Below are 22,031 nucleotides of genomic sequence, written 5' to 3' on the forward strand. Positions count from 1 at the left end.
TCTTGCAGTTCTGGTGGCCAGAAGTCTGAAATGGGGTTCTCTGGGCCAAAATCAAGGTGTCAGCAGGGTCTCACTCCCTTGGGAGGCTTTAGGGGAGAATCATTTCCTTGCCTTTTCTAGCTTCCAGGGTTGATTCTTTGCGATCCTTTAGTTCATGGTCCCTTGTTCCACCTTCAAAGCCAGCAGCATCGTCATAATAAACTTCTCCTCTTTTGTATTAAAATCTCCCTCTGCCTCTCTCTTACAATACACTTGTGATTACACTTAGGGCCTACCTAGATAATCCAGGATAATCTTCCCATCTCAAAATCCTTAATCACTTCAGCCAAGTTCCTTTTGTTGTATAAAGTAACATTCACAGGGTTCTAGGGGTTAGAATATAGATATCTTTGGGGGCCATTATTCAGCCTACCACACATAAATATTAAGTACTATCTTTACCTCCTGAACATTGCAAAGAATTTAGAACACTTTTACCCTAATCAAAATGCTCTACCTAATTTATACACAGCTGTTCAATATTTGTTATTTCTATTTTCAAACCAATTAAATCACACTATAATTACTAGTAGTATTTTATATAATGTTTGTTTGCATTTATGTACATCTTTCGCGTTTTATTTGCCATCAGTTATTTTTTCCATTTGAGACCCCTGGGATGTTTTTCCTTTTTCCTGAAATACGTTTTTAGAAGTTCCTTTACTGTAGATCTCTTATTGGTAAACGCCTTCATTTTTACCTGTAAATGTTACTTTTTAAAACCTCACTTGTAAGAGTTTTGCTGGGAACACAATAGGTGGACCACTACTCTCAACATTTTGAAGATCTTACTCCACTGGCTTCTGGCTTCCACTGTAGCTGTTTAAGAACTCTGTTGTTGTTTCAATTATAGTTCCTTTATAGCAGGGGTTGGCAAACATATTAAAGGAACAAAGAGTAAATATTTTGTGGTTTGTGGGCCATATGGTTTCAATGGTAACTGTTGCAGTTACTCAACTCTGCCACTAAAGTCCAAAGCAGCCACAGGCAATGCAGAAATGATCCGGAGTGGCTGTGTCCTAACATTTTATTTACAAACACAGTTTGTCAACATCTGCTTAATAGTGATGTGTACCTTCCTTCTCTTTGATTGCCTTCTAAGATCTCTTTGCCTTTGGTGTTTTGCAATATCACTACTATACGTCTAGGTGTGGATTCTCCTTTATCCATTTTTTGCTTCCAGGATTCATCTTCTTTTTAATTAATTAATTAATTAATTAATTAATTCTTGGCTGTGTTGGGTCTTCGTTGCTGCGCGCAGGCTTTCTCTAGTTACGGCGAGCAGAGGCTACTCTTTGTTGCGGTGCGTGGGTTTCTCATTGTGGTGGCTTCTCTTGTTGCGGAGCACGGGCTCTAGAATGCAGGCTTCAGTAGTTGTGGTGCACAGGCTCAGTAGTTGTGGTGCATGGGCTTAGTTGCTCCACGGCATGTGGGATCTTCCCGGACCAGGGCCTGAACCTGGGCCCAAACCCATATCCCCTGCATTGTCAGGGGGATTCTTAACCACTGTGCCACCAGGGAAGACCTATAGGTTTTATCATTTTGAAAAATTTTGGCTATCAGCTCTTTAAACGGTTTTTTTTTCAGTTCTCCTACTCTTTCTCTTCTCTCTCTGGGAATTTGACTGCATATATATTGTCCTGCTTTATATTGTCCCACAGATCACGGAGGTTTTGTTCCTATATTTTCAGTGTTGTTTGTTTTTAAATCTCCCTTTTTGTATTTGGATTGTGCTGTCACTGTTTTCTCATTCACTGATCTTTTCCTCTGCTAATCCCTTGTAGTGATAAGTTTACTTCAGATATCATATTTTTGATCTTTAGAAGTTCCATTTAGTTCTTTTTAACTATTTACTTCTCATTATATTCAAGTTTTTCTTTATATCTTTGTACTTATTCATAATATTTATAATAACTATCTTAAAGTCCTTGTTTAGTAGTTTATATCATTGTTGGGTCTGTTTCTACTGATTGATTTTCCCCTGATTATGGTCTATATTTTCCTGATTTCTTCACATTGTTGCAGGAAAGAATTCAAGAGCGAGCCATAGTAAAGTGAAAGGTTTATTCAGGGAGATACACACTCCAAAGACAGAGTGTGGTCCATCTCAGAAGGTGAGAGAGGCCTCATCTTCTTTTTAAAATGTCAGTTCAGGAAAAACATTAGCCATTACCTTTCCAAACAGTCTCTGTCTTACATTCTTTTTGGGATTCTTGTTTTGCTAGACGTTTGCATTCTATCCTCCATAATCATTATTTTTCTTCATATTTTCTCTTTTTGTCTCTCTGAGCTACATTCTGAGTTTCTTTCAGTTCATGAATTCTCTTGTTAGCTATCTTTTTTGCCCTCTCCATAGTGGCTTTTTAAAAAAAATAAATTTATTTATTTATTTTTGGCTGCACTGTGTCTTTGTTGCTGTGTGTGGGCTTTCTCCAGTTGCAGCGAGTGGGGGTTACTCTTCATTGCAGTGGCTTCTCTTGTTGCAGAGCACGGGCTCTAGGAGTGCAGGCTTCAGTAGTTGCAGCATGTGGGCTTAGTTGCTCCGTGGCATGTGGGATCTTCCTGGACCAGGGCTTGAACCCATGTCCCCTGCATTGGCAGGCAGATTCTTAACCACTGCACCACCAGGGGAGTCCCCATAGTGGCTTTTGATTTCAGGAATTCTATTTCTCATTTTTAAAAGTTGCCTTGAATTTCTTCTTTCCAAACAGTATCTTCTTGTGTGTCTCCTTCATGATTATGTTAGCTCTAAACATTTCAAACATTCTCTGTAACAATTCCAGTATCTGTATTCCTTGGGTGACCAATTCTGAGTTATTTTTTTCCCTCCACTCTAATTGACTGTTTGCAGAATGTGGGTATTTCACTGTCTTTGGCTATTAGCTTGCTAGGGTTGCCATGACAAAATAACACAGGATGAATGGCATAAACAGCAGACATTTATTTCCTCACTGTTCTGGAGTCTAGAAGTCCAAGATCAAGGTAGCAGCAGGTTGTTTTCTCCTCAGGCCTCTTTCCTTGGCCTGAAGGTGGCCACCTTCCGTGTCCTCACATGGTCTTTCCTCTGTGTGCAAGCATTCCTGATGTTTTTTAATCTCCTTTTCTTATAAGGACACCAGTCACACATGCACCCCAATGTTCACTGCAGCACTATTTACAATAGCCAGGTCATGGAAGCAACCTAAATGTCTATTGACAGACGAATGGATAAAGATGATGTGGTACATACATACAATGGAATATTACTCAGCCATAAAAAGGAACAAAATTGGGTCATTTGTAGAGATGTGGATGGACCTAGAGACTGTCATATGAGTGAAGTAGGTCGGAAAGAGAAAAACAAATATCGTATATTAACGCATATATGTGGAATCTAGAAAAATGGTACAGATGAACCGGTTTGCAAGGCAGAAATAGAGACACAGATGTAGAGAACAAACATATGGACACCAAGGGGGAAAGTGGGGGTGGGATGAATTGGGAGATTCAGATTGACATACATACACTACTATGTATAAAACAGATAACTAATGAGAACCTGCTGTATAGCACGGGGAACTCCACTTCACTGTACAGTAGAAACTAACACAACATTGTAAAATAACTATACCCCAATAAGAAAAAAAAGAACATCAGATCGGATTAGGGCCCACCCTAATGGCCTTTTTATTTAACTACCTCTCTTAAGGCTCTATCTCTAAATACAGTCATATTCTGAGGTAAGAGGGGATTAGGGCTTCAACACATGCATTTGGTGGTGGTGACAAGGATGGGGTAGGGGGGGAGACACAATTCAGTCTGCAACAGCTATGTATGTGAAGTCCTTGGTGTTTTACGTAGTATTTCTATGCTTAGTTTCCTATGTTGATAGAAGTCCTCTATACTAATTTAAAAGTATTTCAAACATTATTTGAAAAAGTATTCAAGACCTCATTCCCCAAAACTATGACTAAGAGCCCACAGTAAAATTCTAAGGTTAATTTTTTTTTCTCCTGGGATACAAGAGGTTATTTACTATAAGACTTCATTCAGATGGCACTGTTTCTGGGAATGGAAATTTATTTACAGATATCAGATTTAAGTAAATACTAATTTTGACATTTTTGCTGCTGAAAGCAGCATAAGCAAAGAAAAAGACAGCTTTTGGAGTCAGATCTGTGTTTGAAATGTTGCCATACTGTTTTCACTCTTTACTACTGTGTTTCTTTGAACAAATTATTTAACCTTTCTGAACATCAAAGGTGGACAATTCTATTCTTTCTGTGGATTGTCCAAAGGATTAAATGAGCATGCTATCTAAAGCAATAGTTCTAAAATTTGACAGGGTGCCTTAAAGAATGTTGAGAAGTACATTTTAAAAAATACAGTTTTTAGGTCTGGTCAGTAGAGTATTCCATGGGTTTATGGTGGGGTTTAGGAATGTATAATCTTGAACTTCCTCAGGTGATTCTGAATGTAGCCAAATTAAAAATATAGATTCCTCTCACTCTGGTCCTACACAGTCCTGCTAATTGATTTTGATAAATACAGTTGACCCTTGAACAACATGGGGGTTAGGGCACTGACCCCCCTAACAGTCAAAAATCTGCATATAACTCTACAGTCAGCCCTCCACGGCATCCGCGGATTCAACCAACCACTGATTGTGAACTACTGTAGTATGTCTCTATTGAAAAAGATCTGTGTATAAGTGGACCCGTACAGTTCAAACCCATGTTGTTCAAGGGTCAACTGTATACTTTAAATGGTGGGGAAGTTACAGAAGAGGTTCCTAAATTTAGTAAAGGTAATTTGGCATTTCTTGAAAGATACATGTGGGCTCTTAAAAATGTGGTTAATTTGAGTGCTGGGTTTATTTACATACAACTCTCCCGGACCTAAGAAAAACATGAAAGCAGTCTGCAATATATATGCAAGAAGAAAACAGAAATATATGATTGATAGAGGATAAAAAGTAGGAAAAACGTGACCCAGGAGAAGAATGGAGGCAGAAGCCATTCTAAATAAAAGAAAGAGAATGGAGACAATAAGCAAGTAAAGGTAAACTTAAAACATTTTAAATAAAAGATTGTGTTTAATTACAGAATACACTATCATTGTACAAATGCCAACACAAAAGAATGAAAGTTCCTCTATTCCCACCTGTTATTTACCTTTTGAGAATTTCTTATATACACATACACACAAACTTTGTTAGTTTTTCAAAAATATACATATAGGTTAGTATTATTTTGCAACTTGATTTTTTTCACTACTCAATAGTACATCATGAACCCCTTCTGGTTCAGTATATACAGAACTGACTTGTGTTTAATGGCTGGATATGTCACTCATGTTCAGTAACATGAATATACTGTAATTTATTTTACCAATCCCTTTGCTGATGGACATTTAGGTTAACTTCATTGTTTTGCCATTACAAGTAATGCTGAAATGAACATCCTCTTCATATACAAATATAATTTTTTATTATATATTCTCCACATATAATATATATAATATATAAAATTCAAATTATATATATTTACTTGCATTTGTGCAAATATTTCTGTAGGCCTGATTCCTGGGTAAAAGGAAATGCCTTACTCTTCTGCTTTTTTCTATATGACAAATTTCTGACTTTACTTGTTAACTAAGAAATGACTTCTGTTTCAAAATATGCCAAATGCATGCAGCTTTCAGTAGCACACACTGTAGATTAGGACTTGGTGAACTTGAGGACTGAAAGGATTTCTTGGCCTGCTTGCCTGGAAAGTGCAGTGGTCCCTTGTAGACCTTTTGTCTTCATTATTTTCAAAATTTCTTCTAAAACGAAAATTAAAACAAAAGGTAAAATCCAATTAAATCATATGGTGAAGTACATATTATCACTAAACAGTTTAATAAGATGATAAACACAGACTATTTACAAATTCTATTTATCTAAGAAAATAGCATATACCATGTAATTTCTATTGAAGTGAACTTGGACTTTAGACAGATGAGAGCACCTTGGATTTTCAGGGTGTTGCTGAGAATTCTAATCAGATTCAATAACTGCTTTGCAGTGGTAGCCTACTCTGGACTCAACAGAAACGTTAGTTATACTTGCTATTACAGTAAATGATTCATTTTTTAGTTGCTTGGCTCTAATCTCTGTCCTATATCCTCCCTTTTGGATGAAAAATGCCAACGAGGGTGTGTGCAAATCATATACTGACATTGAAAAGTGGTAGTAAATGAAGTAGCTTATTTCTTTCAAGAGTACTGAAAAAAGCAAGACCTTCCCTTTCCAAATAAGTAACACTAAAAAGATGAAACCAAGAAACTGGAGTTACAAAAAACAAAAAACCCCCTCAAAACCAAACAAACCGAAAACCCTAGTAATTATGATGTGTTTTGAGGGGCTGAGAATGTAACATATAATAATCAATCCTGAGATGTACAGACAAGAGAAGAAAGATTATGGTCGATTTAGTTAACCAAGTAATCTGAAAACCAAGATATAAAAATCGTATCAGGAGATACCTTTCATGATAAAACTTCAGATGAACTAAAGAGTATGCAGCAGAACTGTCAAAGACATAAAGACTAGAATACAGAGAGAAAATTCACAGGGTGAATTGATGGTGAGGTGTTGTAAGAAGAGATTATAGATTCTGTATTTGAATATTAGTTGATAAATTAGGGAAAAAACTCTCCCTCGCTCCAAAAAAGACAATACTCTTTAAAATCAGAAAAATCTACCTCTAAAAAATCTCTCTCCTCTTTCAACATGAATGTTATGTCTGTATTATCTGTTGTCAGTGATTACATTCATTAACACTCTGGGTTACTACCGTCTTTGACATAATTAGTCTTGATTTCAGCAAAGTAAATGGTTAAAAGATAAACTGGTCTGTATTACCTGGATTGTTTTCTTTAATGGTGACTAAATAGAACAATCCTCTTGGTGAAAGGAGCTCTGGAGCCAGTGGAAACAATTTGTCCATGACTTCACGACCGTTTCTGCCACCAGCCCAAGCTGCCTCTATCCCGTGACTCCTTACCTGTGACCAATTAGAAAGATTGTTCTGTTTTGACTTGTTACATTAAAAAAACTGAATCTTTTTGACAAGTAACGTTCACCAAGCGGGTACACACTTTTTATTTTACTGCTGATGAGGAGGCAGCAGTAAAGCTGAATCTGAGCCCCACCATTTCCTAGCATGTGTGACCTTGCATAAGCCTGTAATCTTTTTTTTTGCCCTTGGGATAGATCTTTGTGTGATTAGCAACATAAAGCTAAAGGTCCTAAATATCTGTCACCATTTCACATTTAATTATGGCAGCTGGCACTACAGGAGAAAATTCCCTCACAGAACCCTTCATGTCTCCAAATCTTATACAGATAAGTCTGTAATCTTGATGAATTAGTTTCCTCTCTTACCTGTAAAATTAGAAAAACAACAGTTTTATCTGTAAAATTAGGAAAATGATAAAAAATTATTTTTGTCCTTTAGGAATAAATGAGGAAGTATATTTAAAGTGTGAGAACAGTGCTCTGAGCATAATAATGTGGTTTAATAATAGTTGATACTATTAATACAATGTTTAAATTCTTATACTTAATACAGAACAATTAGGAAGAAACTAAAAGGGAGAAATTGTATTATAAGAGATTACTTTGCAGAAACAAAGTTTCAAAATGTCCCACTGTATCTGGCTCTCTTCTAGATTACTGAGAGTACTACAGTCCCTTTTTGGGAAACCATTTATTACATAAAAGTACATTGAAGCATTTTTTCCTATAATGATCTAATTGTAGTATAGAAACAAAACCCATGAGTTTACATAGTATTAAAAATCTTTAGATCCTTAACATTGTATATGTTTCTAAAACTTAAGAATACATCGAGAGATGAATGGATAAAGAAGATGTGGCACATAAGTACAATGGAATATTACTCAGCCATGAAAAGAAACGACATTGAGTTATTTGTAGTGAGGTGGATGGACCTAGAGTCTGTCATACAGAGTGAAGTAAGTGAGAAAGAGAAAAACAAATACCGTATGCTAACACATATATATGGAATCTTAAAAAAAAAAAAAAAAAAATGGTCATGAAGAACCTAGGGGCAGGACGGGAATAAAGATGCAGACCTACTAGAGAATGGACTTGAGGACACGGGGAAGGGGAAGGGTAAGCTGGGACAAAGTGAGAGAGTGGCATGGACATATATACACTACCAAACGTAAAATAGATAGCTAGTGGGAAGCAGCCGCATAGCACAGGGAGATCAGCTCGGTGCTTTGTGACCACCTAGAAGGGTGGGATAGGGAGGGTGGGAGGGAGGGAGATGCAAGAGGGAAGAGATATGGGAACATATGTATATGTGTAACTGATTCACTTGTTATAAACAGAAACTAACACACCACTGTAAAGCAATTATACTCCAATAAAAACGTTAAAAAAACAAAAAAGAATATCTTGATGAAATCACTCAAAAACGACTTAAACTCTAATACAATGATTTTCTTCCTAATCCCTTTAATGGTTTTTGTCCACGTTTTAGTTTAAATTATTTACATACAATTATACATTCTGCTTTTATTCATTTATCATGGCATATATTTCCCCATTAAAAATAATTTCTTGGGAATGCCCTGGCGGTCCAGTGGTTAGGGCTCCACACTTCCGCTGCAGGGGGCATAGGTTTGATCCCTGGTTGGGGAACTAAGATCCCGCAAGCCACATGGCATGGCCGTAAAAAAGAATTTCTTTATACCTATAACCATATACATGTACAATTAAGAGAAATATGTTCATATACCTCCTTTAAAAAAAAAACTGTACTTTTCCCTTTTCCTGTTTTGTTTGTCTGCTACCTTCCCATCTTACATACACACACACACGTTTTTCTTTTTTGTCCGTGTTTTACGAAAAAAGGATTATATCTACATGCTTACCTGTATCTTGCTTTTCTCAACAGTACCATATGGAAATCTCTTCATGTGATCAGGTATAGTTCAATTTCCTTTTTAATGGCTGCATAATATTTTATTGTGGAAAAGTATCATTTCTTATTTAGCTATTGATGGGCATTCAGCATGTCCATTTGCTTAATTTTTTTTGTATCTAATTTAAATTATTCTCAGATTTATCATAAGCTCCTCAATATAATTTCCCACATAGTTAATCATACTAGGGAATTTATCAGTTCCTCTGCTTTTTTTGTCATGACTTTCCTCTTGGAGACTTCCCTTTTCTAACATTCCAAGAATTCCCTTTTTCTGGGGCCCATATCTTCCCGTTTCTTGGCTTACTCCCTTATTTTGGTGGAGCCCATTCTCTGGATGTTTCACAGGGTAAAGTTATCTGTGGAAAGAGTGCATGGTGACGACAGCTTTTGCCAAGCCTGTCCCTTGTCATTTCTGTTTCAGTGTGGACTAGGAGCCCTCTGTGCTGGACCCTGTTTACATGCCCCCCCCTCCCCCAGGGATGCTCAGCCAGGTTTGTCTGCTTGCACTAGAGATGGCCCTCCAGGAGGATCTCCTGGCAACAACCACATTCTCACAGGCCACAGAGGGGAAGTTTTCATCTCTGGAAGGAGTCACGTTTGGTGGTCTGCTGACTGCCTACTACCTGGGCTTTGCTGTGCCTGCTCCTGATACTTTATAAGTCACAGGTACAAACCAACAGTACCTAACCTCATGTTGAGGGATGTAATAGTAAGTACAGCCACAACTTTTCATATGTACAAACTCCTACTATTTGTATGTCTCCTGGATCTAACCTCTAAGTCTCTTAACTTTTACCTTCATTGTTTCCTTCTTTTTCTCTTCATGCTCAATGCACTGAAATATTTTCATTTGGTTTCCATACCACTGATTCAGGTCTTGACAGAGACTACATTCTCTTTAAATTCATTTCCTAATGTCTTACATAGTGAAGCATGTTTTCAGGCTCCAGAAAATCTTTGTTGTGCTGTATTTAACCCTGCTCTCCAGCTAATTGCTCAGCTAATGGAAATTATGACACTATCTCTCTCTGTTGGAACTGTGACAAAGCCCAAGTCATTGCCCACACTCAATTACCTACATAATTACACACACAGCTTAGGAGTAAGAATGTGGGAGAAAGGAAGCCCATTCATCATCTCACCATGTTCCCAGAATCTCCTCCTCATTCACTAGTCCTCCCAGTAGTCTGTAGACCTGAGAAACCATGATTTACTTAACTGTCTCTCTTCTGTTACATATATAGGTTCATTTTACTTGTCATCATAAATAAAGGTGCACTAAACATATTTTTGTAAATTACAAATTACAATTTATATTCTACTGTTAATCATTTTCCTAAATTAGATCTCAAAGACTGAGATTATTGGACTAAAACATTTTTGTCACGCTTGATATTTATTTCCACAGTACTTTTCTAAAGAGTTTTATTAAGCTGCAGGGACTTCCCTGGTGGTGCAGTGGTTAAGAATCCTCCTGCCAATGCAGGGGAGACGGGTTCAATCCCTAGTCCAGGAAGTTCCCACATGCAGAGGAGCAACTAAGCCTGTGCGCCTCAACTACTGAGCCTGCGCTCTAGAGCCTGCGAGCCACAACTACTGAGCCCACGCGCCACAAATACTGAAGCCCGCGTGCCTTGAGCCCATGCTCTGCAACGAGAAGCCACCGCAATGAGAAGCCTGCGCACCGCAACGAAGAGTAGCCCCCCTCTAGTAGCTCGCCACAACTAGAGAAAGCCCGCGCACAGCAACGAAGACCCAACGCAGCCAAAAATAAATAAATAAATAAATTTATTAAAAAAAAAGTTTTATTAAGCTGCATTTACCTCAACTGCTGTTCACCTTATGACAATGACTTTCCTTCTCACATGAGTTCATATGTCAGGGGAGCAACAACTTCTCAGTAGTAACAGCAGCAATATAGACCCTTCTCATCTTGGTAAAGGTGAATGTAATATTTATCAGCCTTGCCAAGGAGTGATCATCAAAGAATAAAATAGGTACAATAATTCAGAGGAAAGCTAGCTAGTCCATCACTAAACTTTTGTCTGCTTTGACCATCCTTTCTTTAAACTGGGAAATGGTTACTGTGGTCTGCCTCTTCATCACTGGAAATGCTACAGCGATGTGTGTCAGGGTTACAGCTTTTTCCTACCTGAGATGAGGACTGCTTTCCCCCACCCCCACTTCCTGATACCTGTGAAAGGATGAAAGCTGAGGCTTTCAGAAATAATTCCTATGTGAATTTAAGGTGATTAAAAATATGTTTTTTTGCAAATTTGTTATTCATGATAAAGGTACACACAGATACATGAATTTAAACACCATGGCTTGATTTGGATGGGATTTTAAAGAATAGATATGGACCATGGTTTGTATTTCCATTAGTTTCAGGTTCCTTTCCTATGTCTACCAATAGTATCCAATAATTGACAATTACGAGTAAAATGAGAGCAGTCTGTGTTATTAGCAGCTGACTGATGTCATATGATGAAGTATGTTTGACTTTTAGATAGAAAAAAGCTGAAAATATTAGTAATTAAATTTTGTTATATGTCTTACCTCTTCAGGTGGAGTCACTACATAGGGAGGATTAAACACCAGAAGATCAACTTTTTCCTTCAATCTTGGTAGCAAGCCTTTGACCTAAAAAATGTTCAAAATAGTCAGAATTTTAAGCTGGACCCAGAAATAGTAAATAAGTAGATGGATAGATAGATATCCATCTAATCAATCTTTAAATATACTCTCTCATGTTTTTAGAAAAAATGTGTTAGAGAGCCAAATTTAAGACAGAAATGGAGATAAATATCTTTACACTTTCATTCAGATAAAGATTATATGCATTTACCTAAAAATAAGGAAAATAAACTATTTATCAGAATGAACCCTCTGCTCTTCAACAGCTCACATGTTTACATTCTGGGCTCACTTTTAGAATAACATAAGACGGAGGCAAGCTCTCATATATTCTACATAGATTTGTGCACAACTTTAAAGTTATAGCTGCTAACTTAAAAACATTTATTTTCTATGACCAAGGGAAATGTTTTACAAGATGACAGAAAACATATATGAATGACAAAAATATCAGAAGACAGAGTTTTATTTTTCTTTCTACTTCTTTAATTACTTGTATATGTATTGGCTAAAACAATTAGATATCAAAGAAACAAAGGACTAAAAATAGTGGGAAGAGACCTGAAAACATCAGTTGTTCGGCATTTTATAAATATTTGAACTGATACAACTTTCTATAGAATAAGAAAAATGTCTTTTTAAAGAAAGTATATTTAGGGCAAAATGCCATTTAAAGCATCCCTCTGATTGAATTAAATAACTAAGTATTTAAAAAATTATGTCTGATGATGTCATCCTATACCTTCACAGGCACAGTAAAGTAAAAATGCTGTATCTGGATGAGTTCTCACCCCTAAAGCCATTTCCTTCAATTATTACTTCACACTGACTCTCACTCATGAATTCCAACCCTGTTATTCTTCAAAGGTAACTTCTTTCTCTACTCATTTAAAAAGAGAACAGAGAACTTTGCGGAACATAATTCAGGTGTATCTTCTGCAAGTAGAAAGGCGACTAGTTAATCTGCTGTTCTTTCTAGTAATAACATTGGTGGGGAAGTACATTTGAAATAACCAAAAGCTTTGTTTTCAATTCCATAAAGAAATTAAGTTTCCCAATTGTAAAAAGAATTCAAAAATGTAATTTTCCAGAAATGCTGAGTAAGGAAATTAGAAAAGAATTTGCTGTGTAATTATTTATGATGGCCCTGAGGTACTATATACTAATAATCATTTCAGTACTGGACTTCAAATAAAGGAACAAATTGATACTAAAAAAATAGAAAATTACGGAGTTAAAAAGAAAATGGATTTAAATGAGAAGTCACTGTGGACTGGATATAAAGTCTAATTACAGGCAACCCTCACTCATCCATATCTACCTTTTGAATAGTCTCACAGCACTAGGATAAACCCAAGAATTAAGAAGTAAGCAAAAAAGGCCTCTGACAGCAAGTTTTAAATCCATACAGCAAAAGGTACTTTGTGTGAGAAGCACTTATTCAGAATCCCTTAACTCTTAGTTTAAATACAAGTCTAACTAAATTGTTTGGTATTCTAGCACAAAGCACATGAAAAGAGACAGGAAAGTGCTATCAATGGGTAGCAGTGAAACATGGCAACATAAAGCAAGTGAAAAGACAAAGAGGAGAGAAAATAAAAACTCAAAATCACTGCAGGCTACAGCTACTTAATGTAAAGGCAGAAACACCTGAATAAACCTTAGTCATTATCGCGTATAGTACAGAATAATAACTGATACTCATATTAATGACCCTGAATCACTAAAAGGTAAAATTATGTTCATTTTGTTTTAAGAATGTAAGGAAATGCATAAGACATATTTGAAAAAGATTTTCTTCTAAAACTAAAAAAGAAATACAATGAAAGTACTACTTTGTGAACAAACCCAGTTATCCAAAACAATGATTTTCTTTTATATGATAGCTGTGACACTCTACATCCAGTGTTCTGAATACAAGCAAATGTAAAGAGTTTTGTAAACTGATCACAATACCTATGCTCATACCTATCTCTTCCTACCTTCTTTGCCACAAGTCAACACTCCACATCATGGTCAGCTTTCATTACTGAAAGAATGGATTCTGACAGCTTTAGAACTGACTACCACCAGTCATGTTATAAAACAGCTGTGAGACCTCTCGACTTTGATTCAGAAGATGTGGGCTTAAATTCTGGATTTATCACTTTATTAGTTATGTGACTTTCAAAAGTGTCCCTTACCTCTGTTAACAAAAATAGATATTCTGAATTTCTTGTATCTCTAAAGTTTTATTGTTCTATCAAAAAAAAATATATAATACTAATTATGGACACATTAAAGAAACAACTTTAAAAATTTAGGGACTTCCCTGGTGGCACAGTGGTTAAGAATCCGCCTGCCAATGAAGGGGAAATGGGTTTGATCCCTGGGTCCAGGAGGATCCCACATGCCGCGGAGCAACTAAGACCGCAAGCCACAACTACTGAAACCCGCGTGCTCTAGGGCCCGTGTGCTGCAACTACTGAAGCTCGCACGCCTACAGCCCATGCTCTGCAACAAGAGAAGCCACTGCAGTGAGAAGCCCGCTCACCGCAACGAAGAGTAGCCCCCGCTCTCCGCAACTAGAGAAAGGCCGTGTGCAGCAACAAAGACCCAACGCAGCCAAAAATAAATAAATAAATTTATAAAATTAAAAAAAAAAAAAAAAGAAAGGTACTCAATCAGTGTGGTGATTTTACTCTTTAAATTTTTATTTTATTTATTTATTAATTAATTTATTTATTTTTGGCTGCGTTGGGTCTTCGTTGCTGCGCGCAGGCTTTCTCTAGTTGTGGTGAGCAGGGGCTACTCTTCGTTGCGGTGCGCAGGCTTCTCATTGCGGTGGCTTCTCTTGTTGCAGAGCACGGGCTCTAGGCGCACAGGCTTCAGTAGTTGTGGCACACGGGCTCAGTAGCTGTGGCTCGCGGGCTCTAGAGCGCAGGCTCAGTAGCTGTGACGCACGGGCTTAGTTGCTCCGCGGCATGTGGGATCTTCCCGGACCAGGGCTCGAACCCGTGTCTCCTGCATTGGCAGGCGGATTCTTAACCACTGTGCCACCAGGGAAGTCCCGAGTACCTTTCTTGATAGTCTAATTTTTAATGGCAGTAACAACTTCTAGTGATATGTATAGAATTTCTTAGATCTTTGGCTTAATTCCTTCTAAGCTGCAAAATCATTTGTGAGTTTAAAAGAGAGAAAAGCTCGATACCCTTATCAGTACAAGAATAATACAGGTCAAGAAGCATGGAAAGCATTTTATATTTCTTATGCCCACCTGGTACATACTATTATGATTTTTGCTTATAAAAAGGCATTCACGTTTATAACGGAAATAAAGTTCAGAATCATCCAAATCTTACTAATATAATGTAAAATGTTTTAAAAACTGGAACTGAAAAACGTACGATGTGTAACTTAAAATGATGGTTCTGTAGTTGTCATTTGTTGTTTTGACCTGCCCAGGACCCATTCTGCCTTTCATCTGATTACATGTCCTTGACTTTCACTGGGGAAACTCTACCTCCTCTCATTCTCAATCCAGGTGGCTTGGATTATCCCAACCGAGCTGCCCGAGTGGGACTATGGCTCAGGCTCAAGCCAATCATGTGCATGTTCCAATCCCCCGTGAGAGACAGGCATGCGACTAAAGCTGATGTAACAAATGGTACCCATTCTGGGGCTTCTGCTAGAGTAACTGAATAGAAAGTGTTTCTTTCCCTGTGAAGTTGCTGAGAAACAAGATACAGACATGCAAGCATCTTGTTACCATGAAGGGAACGACTGCTGAGGAATACAGCCACGAGAGAGAAGTTTAGAGCTAAGAAAAAGATGCCTGTAACATCATTTGAGTTCCTGAAACCGTTCACTCTTTTTATTAAAGCCAGTTTGAGCATTCTTCTGACTGAAAGATACCTGATCTATACAGGCCAAGAGAAAGTTCCTTTGAATTGTGGAAAAGATGGATTATATCAGTCAAGAATTTACTTTGTTCAGCGGGTTAAAAGTTAATTAATGACTCAAGTTTCTTTGACCTAAATCACCTTGACCTTAACTTACTTGAAAAGAAAATTAATTATTACAGTACTGGACAAGAACTAACAGCTTACCAAATCTGTAATTATTGGTTGAATGTGGACTTTGTTACAGCGTGCTGTCTCCAGGGTACATGCTGCCGCCTCAGGGTTGACATCAGTGCACCTATAAACAGAAAAGAAGCCAACTACATCCTGTGTCTACCGACAAAAATTCAAGGAATGATTTACTCCTTTTACATAAAGTAGATCTATAAAAAAATTGGAATACTTTAATAATGGTGAATAAAAAAAAAGAACTCAGATTTGTTATATTGACGAAAAAGATTGTTATATTGATATAATGTCCAAGAGTAGAAGAATATACTTACATACATACATATCTGAAGGAATTTATTAAATTATGAATCCAGTAGAAGAATACTATGTAGCTACCAAAAATGAAATTTAAAAGGAAAATGCTCATCATACAATATTAAATGAAAAACATAGGAAATGAAAAAAAAAAATAGAGGAAACACAGTTGGACCATGTGTGGTAAAATTTATAGGTGATTTAAAAAAAAAAAAAATTATTTATTTGGTTGCGCCTGGTCTTAGTTGTGGCACGTGGGCTCCTTAGTTGAGGCAGGTGGGTTCCTTAGGTGTGGCATGCAAACCCTTAGTTGCGGCATGCAGGTGGGATCTAGTTCCCTGACCAGGGATCGAACACAGGCTCCCTGCATCAGGAGCGTGGAGTCTTAAACACTGCACCACCAAGGTGATTTTTATTTTCTTCTTTATATTTTCTATATTCTCAAATCTTCTAAAGAGAAATTTTATTAACTTCCAATTTTTTCTGATAATCAACTTATCTAAAAAAAGATTCATTTTTTTATTCCAATAATTTAAAAGAAAATTAAAATAATAAATAATATGAAAAAAATTGAGAAGATGCTGAGCTGGTGCAGGCCCAGGCCCGCCTAGTACAAAGTTAAGGAGGTAGGGAGGAAGGTGGGGAAGCAGGAGGGAGGCAAACTGCCCTGCACAATGGTGAGGAGGCAGCTCAGAATGTGGTGGGTGTTATTAACGGCTGGCATGACACTTTGGTGTGTACAATGTACTAAAAAAAGACAAACGGAATTCTAAACCCTTCTAAACCAGCTGGTGAGGGAAGAGGGCAGGACAAGGATGGGGATGAGGGAACCAATGCAGGCCTTCTGAAGGCCTCGAGGGGAGGGGCTGGAATGTACCATGTGGTTAGCAATGAGGTGGGAATGGATGGAAAAGGGCCAAAGTGAACTGTACCATGCAATGAAGGGATGGAAGAAAGACCCACGACTTGGCCAGCAAAGCCGGGGCAAAGGTCTGGGAAGGGGAGGAAGAGAAAGAGGGACTGGGTCCCAGTAGCCTGGGTGCAGTGGTTAAGAATCCACCTGCCAATTCAGGGGACACGGGTTCGACCCCTGGTCCGGGAAGATCCCACGTGCCGCGTAGCAACTAAGCCCGTACGCCACAACTACTGAGCCTGCTCTCTAGAGCCTGCAAGCCACAACTACTGAGCCTGCATGCCACAACTACTGAAGCCCGCACGCCTAGAGCCGGTGCTCTGCAACAAGAGAAGCCACCGCAATGAGAAACCCACGCACTGCGATGAAGAGTAGCCCCCGCTCGCCGCAACTAGAGAAAGCCCATGCGCAGCAATGAAGACCCAACGCAGCCAAAAATAAATAAATAAATTAAAAAAAAAAAGATTCAAATTTAGAGATGACCTAAAATTATTATGCTTCTTGTATAATTATGCAGTATGATGGAATGGTTTTGAACACGCAATTATAACTTTTAGGGAAGCATAATTTGCATCTGAGTACTTACTACGCTTAAATAGACACTATCAGATACAGATGATTTACTTACAAAAATGATTTCATCCAAGCAGTTATATCCATAGTGAATCTCTTAGACCAAGATGTGGATGAATTTGTATACTTACATGTACAAAGCTTGAGGACCTATCATAGAGGCTAGGAATGCAGATACCACTCCAGACCCTGACCCTACTTCAAGGCAAATTTCCACTCTAAAAAAACAAAATAAAACAAGTATTAGTAGTGGTATTAAAATACACATCTCGGAAAATAACTCATGCTACTTTTATGTCTATTTCTCCAGCAACATCCCTCACCTACAAATATATGGAAATATAAAAGAAATTTATAAATAAGCTGATTTCCGACAACCACTTTGTGCTTGTTTAATACTGCATAGTTCAAAACTGTTTTGGGGTATGTAATTTATTTTAAGTCTGTAAAATAGTAATATAACAGGTAGCTTTCAATTAATTTCTATAAAACATTACATAAACCATGGAATGTTAATTTAGGGTTGGAAATATTAATATGGAAGACATCAGCCCTTCCCACAAGGAGCTTCTAGTTTGGTATTTCCTAAAATGATGGATATTATTACAATATTTATTTATGAAAAACATTTTCTCTGTCACTTTGAAGTAACTCATAAGTCCATCAGCATATCCCAGGGAAAGAAAAGTTCCCCCATTCTACTGATAATAGATTTAGAGCAGCAAAGAAATTCCATATTTGTACAGCTCTACACTGAATTGGGAAAATATCTGAGTATCGGATCTTAGAATATTAATAATACTCTTAAGAATGCTATTGAATATAATAAATTCTTGATTCTACTGTATTTGTCCTTCCCTATAATCATATATATACATCAAAGGCACGAATTATCCCCATTACAGAAATAGGTTTGATGGGATTTAGGGGCCTCTCTAGCACCTAACTTTCCAAACAACTATTCAAAAACAACAAACTCCAGGGGTTTCTCACTTTTGGAACCATTCTACACATCTGACAAGCCTTTACTGTGCTGTAGAAAGTCTGTTGAATCTTACCAGGCGGCTTCTACTTGAAAATAACTATTGTGGCCTCATAAATAATTAAAACTCCAAGACCAGAAATACCCAAGACTTTAAAACAAAATCAGTTCCTTTTACAGCACACCTTTGCAAGGCACTTTGTGCTTGTAAATCTTTCTGTGATATCTTGATAATAAAAGACAAGTTATAAAACAGTACTGTTCCATTCTATATTCCAGTAAATCCAAAAGTTCCATCGTTCACAATGAAAAACTAGTTTAATAATAGTTGGGGCATTTTACACATGGAAAAATCTGACCAAGAGGGATAAATAAACACAATATGGATCTTTGAAGCCTGACAACTCTTTGTTTCATCCTGAGAAAACCCATTTCAACTCTTGATCTTTACATAAATCTAATTATCCAAATTTCCTTCATTTAAAAAATGACAATGTAAGTATTCACTCTTTTTATATTATTAATTTAAAACTTATATGAGCACTTCAACAAATCAATTTTAATACTTATTAGGAGCTAGGGTATATTCTATAGGCAGCTAGCTGCATGTAACTTTAAATTTTTTACAGTGAAATGAAAAATTCAGTACTAGTCACATCTCAAGTGCTCAGTAGTCACATGGGGCTAATGGCTGTTGCTAGATAGCTGGGTATGCTATTCAGTGAGTTTAAATACACTCCCCTACTCCAATATTTTACCACCTCATTTCCTTTTTGTGCCCTTCCATTACTAGAGGATGCTTTTATGTACTGAGTAAATTAATGCCATGCGACACTAATATTTACTAAAAGTTGTAATATTAAGACGCAGCGTTTTCAGAATGTTTTGCTTTTGAACGTGTTATAATATCGCTACACTCAGGGGCTTAGGGTCTTCAGTTAACAGCTGATAGGAAAAGATACATCCCGGCGTGGTGAGGAAGCATGGAGCCCCTGAAACCAAAACACCACCTTGGCAACTGCGGACAGATCCCCGCTACACTGACTACGTGTATCCACGGAAAAATCCTCAGTTACGGTGTTCTGGTGTCAACTGTCGCCAAGTGGACCGACACCGCCTCCTCTCGGAGACAGTGGCGACAGTCCTTGCCTTGATCGTCCGCCTCCGCCTCTCCAGGACTCCCGAGCCCTCTCCCGCGGGGACCCTCCCCCTCCTCGCACCCCGTGAGTTCGGCTGCCGCCGCCTCGAGCGCGTCCAGCAGCAGGAATGTGTCCTCCGCGGGCTCGTACACGTCGCTGAAGGCGCCACGGCCCACATGCCTGTGCAATGGCGTGGGGAAGCAAGGCGCCGCCATCTTTCGCTCCTCCGGCCCACGCTTATGCGCAATGCGCATGCGTGCGTGCAAGGGCGCAGGCCCAGCGGTGGGGGCGGAGCACCGGGGGGCGGAGAGTCGCCTCGCCTACAGGTAGTCAGCAGATGCACTTGGAATTTCTAATTAGACGGTTATATAATCTGCAACTACTAACGTTTGCTTTCTTCTTTAGAGTATTAAATTTTCTTTTATTTTATGGACTAGCACCGGATAGAGGCAGCCTCTATTGTTTTTGATTAAGGGGAATGTTTTCTCTATTCTACACTTAGAAGTTTTCTTCTATTCCTAGTTGGCAAAGATTTGAAAAAATACATAATGTAATGGTTACTAAATTTAATCTTTTTTTTTCTTTTACATCCATTGAACTTTCAGCGTTGAGCCTTAAGATTTTTTTTTCCTTATTTCATTTTTTAGTAGTGCAATATAGTACAAAAATTGCCTTCCTTATGTTGAATCATGAATGCTCTCTTTTTACAAACCTCACTCAAGCAAAACGATGCATTTTTCTTTTATTTAATACACTGTTGAATTTGAAATGCTAATGATCTAGCTCTGTTTTGTATCAGGGTTATGCTTCCTTAGGACATCGTTTCTGGAGCATTTTGTAGAACTACCCATAAAACTGATTGGGCTTGGTGCTTTTAGTGGATGGTTCTCTGGTGTTTGGGGGAATCTTCTATAGGTTATTAGACTATTCAGGTATTTGCATTCTTTTTGAGTCAGTTTTTGAAATTTCTTTCTCACTAAAACATTTAAATTTGAGAAATAAAAATACAAAGTACTTAGATAACATTTTTAAAAACCTTGAATATCCACCACCCAGAATTGACAATTGGTAGTATTTTCTCATGTTTCCTTAAAATAGTTTTAAAATATAAGAACTAAAATATTACAAGTGAAGTGGATGTTCTTTCTGTACTCACCTTCAGTTCCATTTTGTAATCCTCAATCCAAAATAACTTCTTTCATGGATTTAGGATCCGTCTAACCCATGTTTTCATGCTTTTATTCATACATTCATAGACAACATCTGGTTTATGTATTTTCATATTTGTGTAACTGGTGATAGGTTGGACATACTGTTCTTCAAATTTCCTTTTCACTCAACATTATCTGAGATTTGTGTCTTGGTATATAAAGTTAGTTTACTCCTCTTAATTGCCACATAGTTTTTTTGAAATTATAAAACAATTGCTATCTGGCATGGATAAATATCAATTGGTAAACATTTAGTTTTTTCCAGGTTTTCACTGTTATGAACGACACTGTAATCAACTTTCTTAAACATGGCTTTTTCTGGTCTTTTACAGACATTTCCTGGCATTCAAGCCAGAGTGGATTAGCAGGGTTGTAATGTGTACACATTTTAAAATTTACTTGACATTTTCAATTTTCCAAATTTCTCCCCAAGATAATTATACTTATTTATATTTCTGCCACCTCTGTGTGGCAGATTTTAATATTTAATATTGTTAGATTTATTTTTTGTTTATTTTAAATTAAATTGTTCTAATTGCTAACTGAGGTTAGGCATGTGTTCATATTTTCATCATTTGAGTTTCTTCCTTTGTGAATTGTTCATTTTTGCATATTTTTCCTTTTTGGTTTTGTTTTTATTTTTACCAAGGTTGATAATATACATAGACCAAATAATTCTACATGATTTATTATGAAAAAACAATCCACTCTAACACCCCAGCACCCACCTTCTCATGTCTCATTTCCCAGGGGTGGCCATTTTCAACTTTTAGCTGTTTCTTTGCCATTTATTCCCATCTTTCTATATACCAAGCTTATAATGATATTACTTGATTTCTCAACTTTAGCATTATCTGTTGAGTTCCCATAGTAGGAGGTAAAGTTCTCATGATAGAAGGCAAGAATTTAATTCTTCTGCCGCAAATAAACAAATGTAATTGCCACCCCCTCTCTCCCCATGTTCTCAATATGATTATATCATGATTTTTTTACATTATTTTTTTATATAAATGCTACTCAAAACAGATGTGTAATATACTAGTTACATTTGCTTTCTTGTACAACTTTTTGCTTTTCCTTAAAGTTAATAATTATCCAGTATATTAGTTTCCTAGGCCTGTCATAACAAATTACTACAAACTAAGGGGTTTAAAAGAACAGAAGTTTATTCTCCTGTAGTTCTGGAAGT

General features: G+C 37.3%; 1 protein-coding gene across 1 annotated transcript; it reads right to left on the reverse strand.

Moving 5' to 3' along the window:
• Positions 1–5,174: 5,174 nt before the first annotated feature.
• On the reverse strand, positions 5,175–19,861 carry N6AMT1 (N-6 adenine-specific DNA methyltransferase 1). Its single transcript, XM_061192946.1, has 6 exons — positions 19,713–19,861; positions 17,642–17,728; positions 15,746–15,836; positions 11,580–11,663; positions 6,926–7,067; positions 5,175–5,844 (listed from the first exon to the last, which is right to left on the reverse strand). Exons 1-6 carry the CDS (start codon positions 19,844–19,846, stop codon positions 5,738–5,740), a joined length of 645 nt encoding a protein of 214 aa, XP_061048929.1. The 5' UTR covers positions 19,847–19,861; the 3' UTR covers positions 5,175–5,737.
• Positions 19,862–22,031: the final 2,170 nt, after the last annotated feature.

This window comes from Eubalaena glacialis, chromosome 6, assembly GCF_028564815.1.
Source record: "Eubalaena glacialis isolate mEubGla1 chromosome 6, mEubGla1.1.hap2.+ XY, whole genome shotgun sequence".
Taxonomy (NCBI): Eukaryota; Metazoa; Chordata; class Mammalia; order Artiodactyla; family Balaenidae; genus Eubalaena; species Eubalaena glacialis.

Bases quoted from the DNA above. Each gene is read 5' to 3' on its own strand.
- N6AMT1 (XM_061192946.1), bottom strand. From the start codon at position 19,846: ATGGCGGCGCCTTGCTTCCCCACGCCATTGCACAGGCATGTGGGCCGT. The intron at 15,837-17,641 runs GTAAGTATACAA...TTCTGTTTATAG, and splicing joins GGTCCTCAAGCTTTGTACAT to GTGCACTGATGTCAACCCTG. The intron at 5,845-6,925 runs GTAATACAGACC...TTTTCGTTTTAG, and splicing joins CATTAAAGAAAACAATCCAG to AAGAAATTTTGAAAATAATG.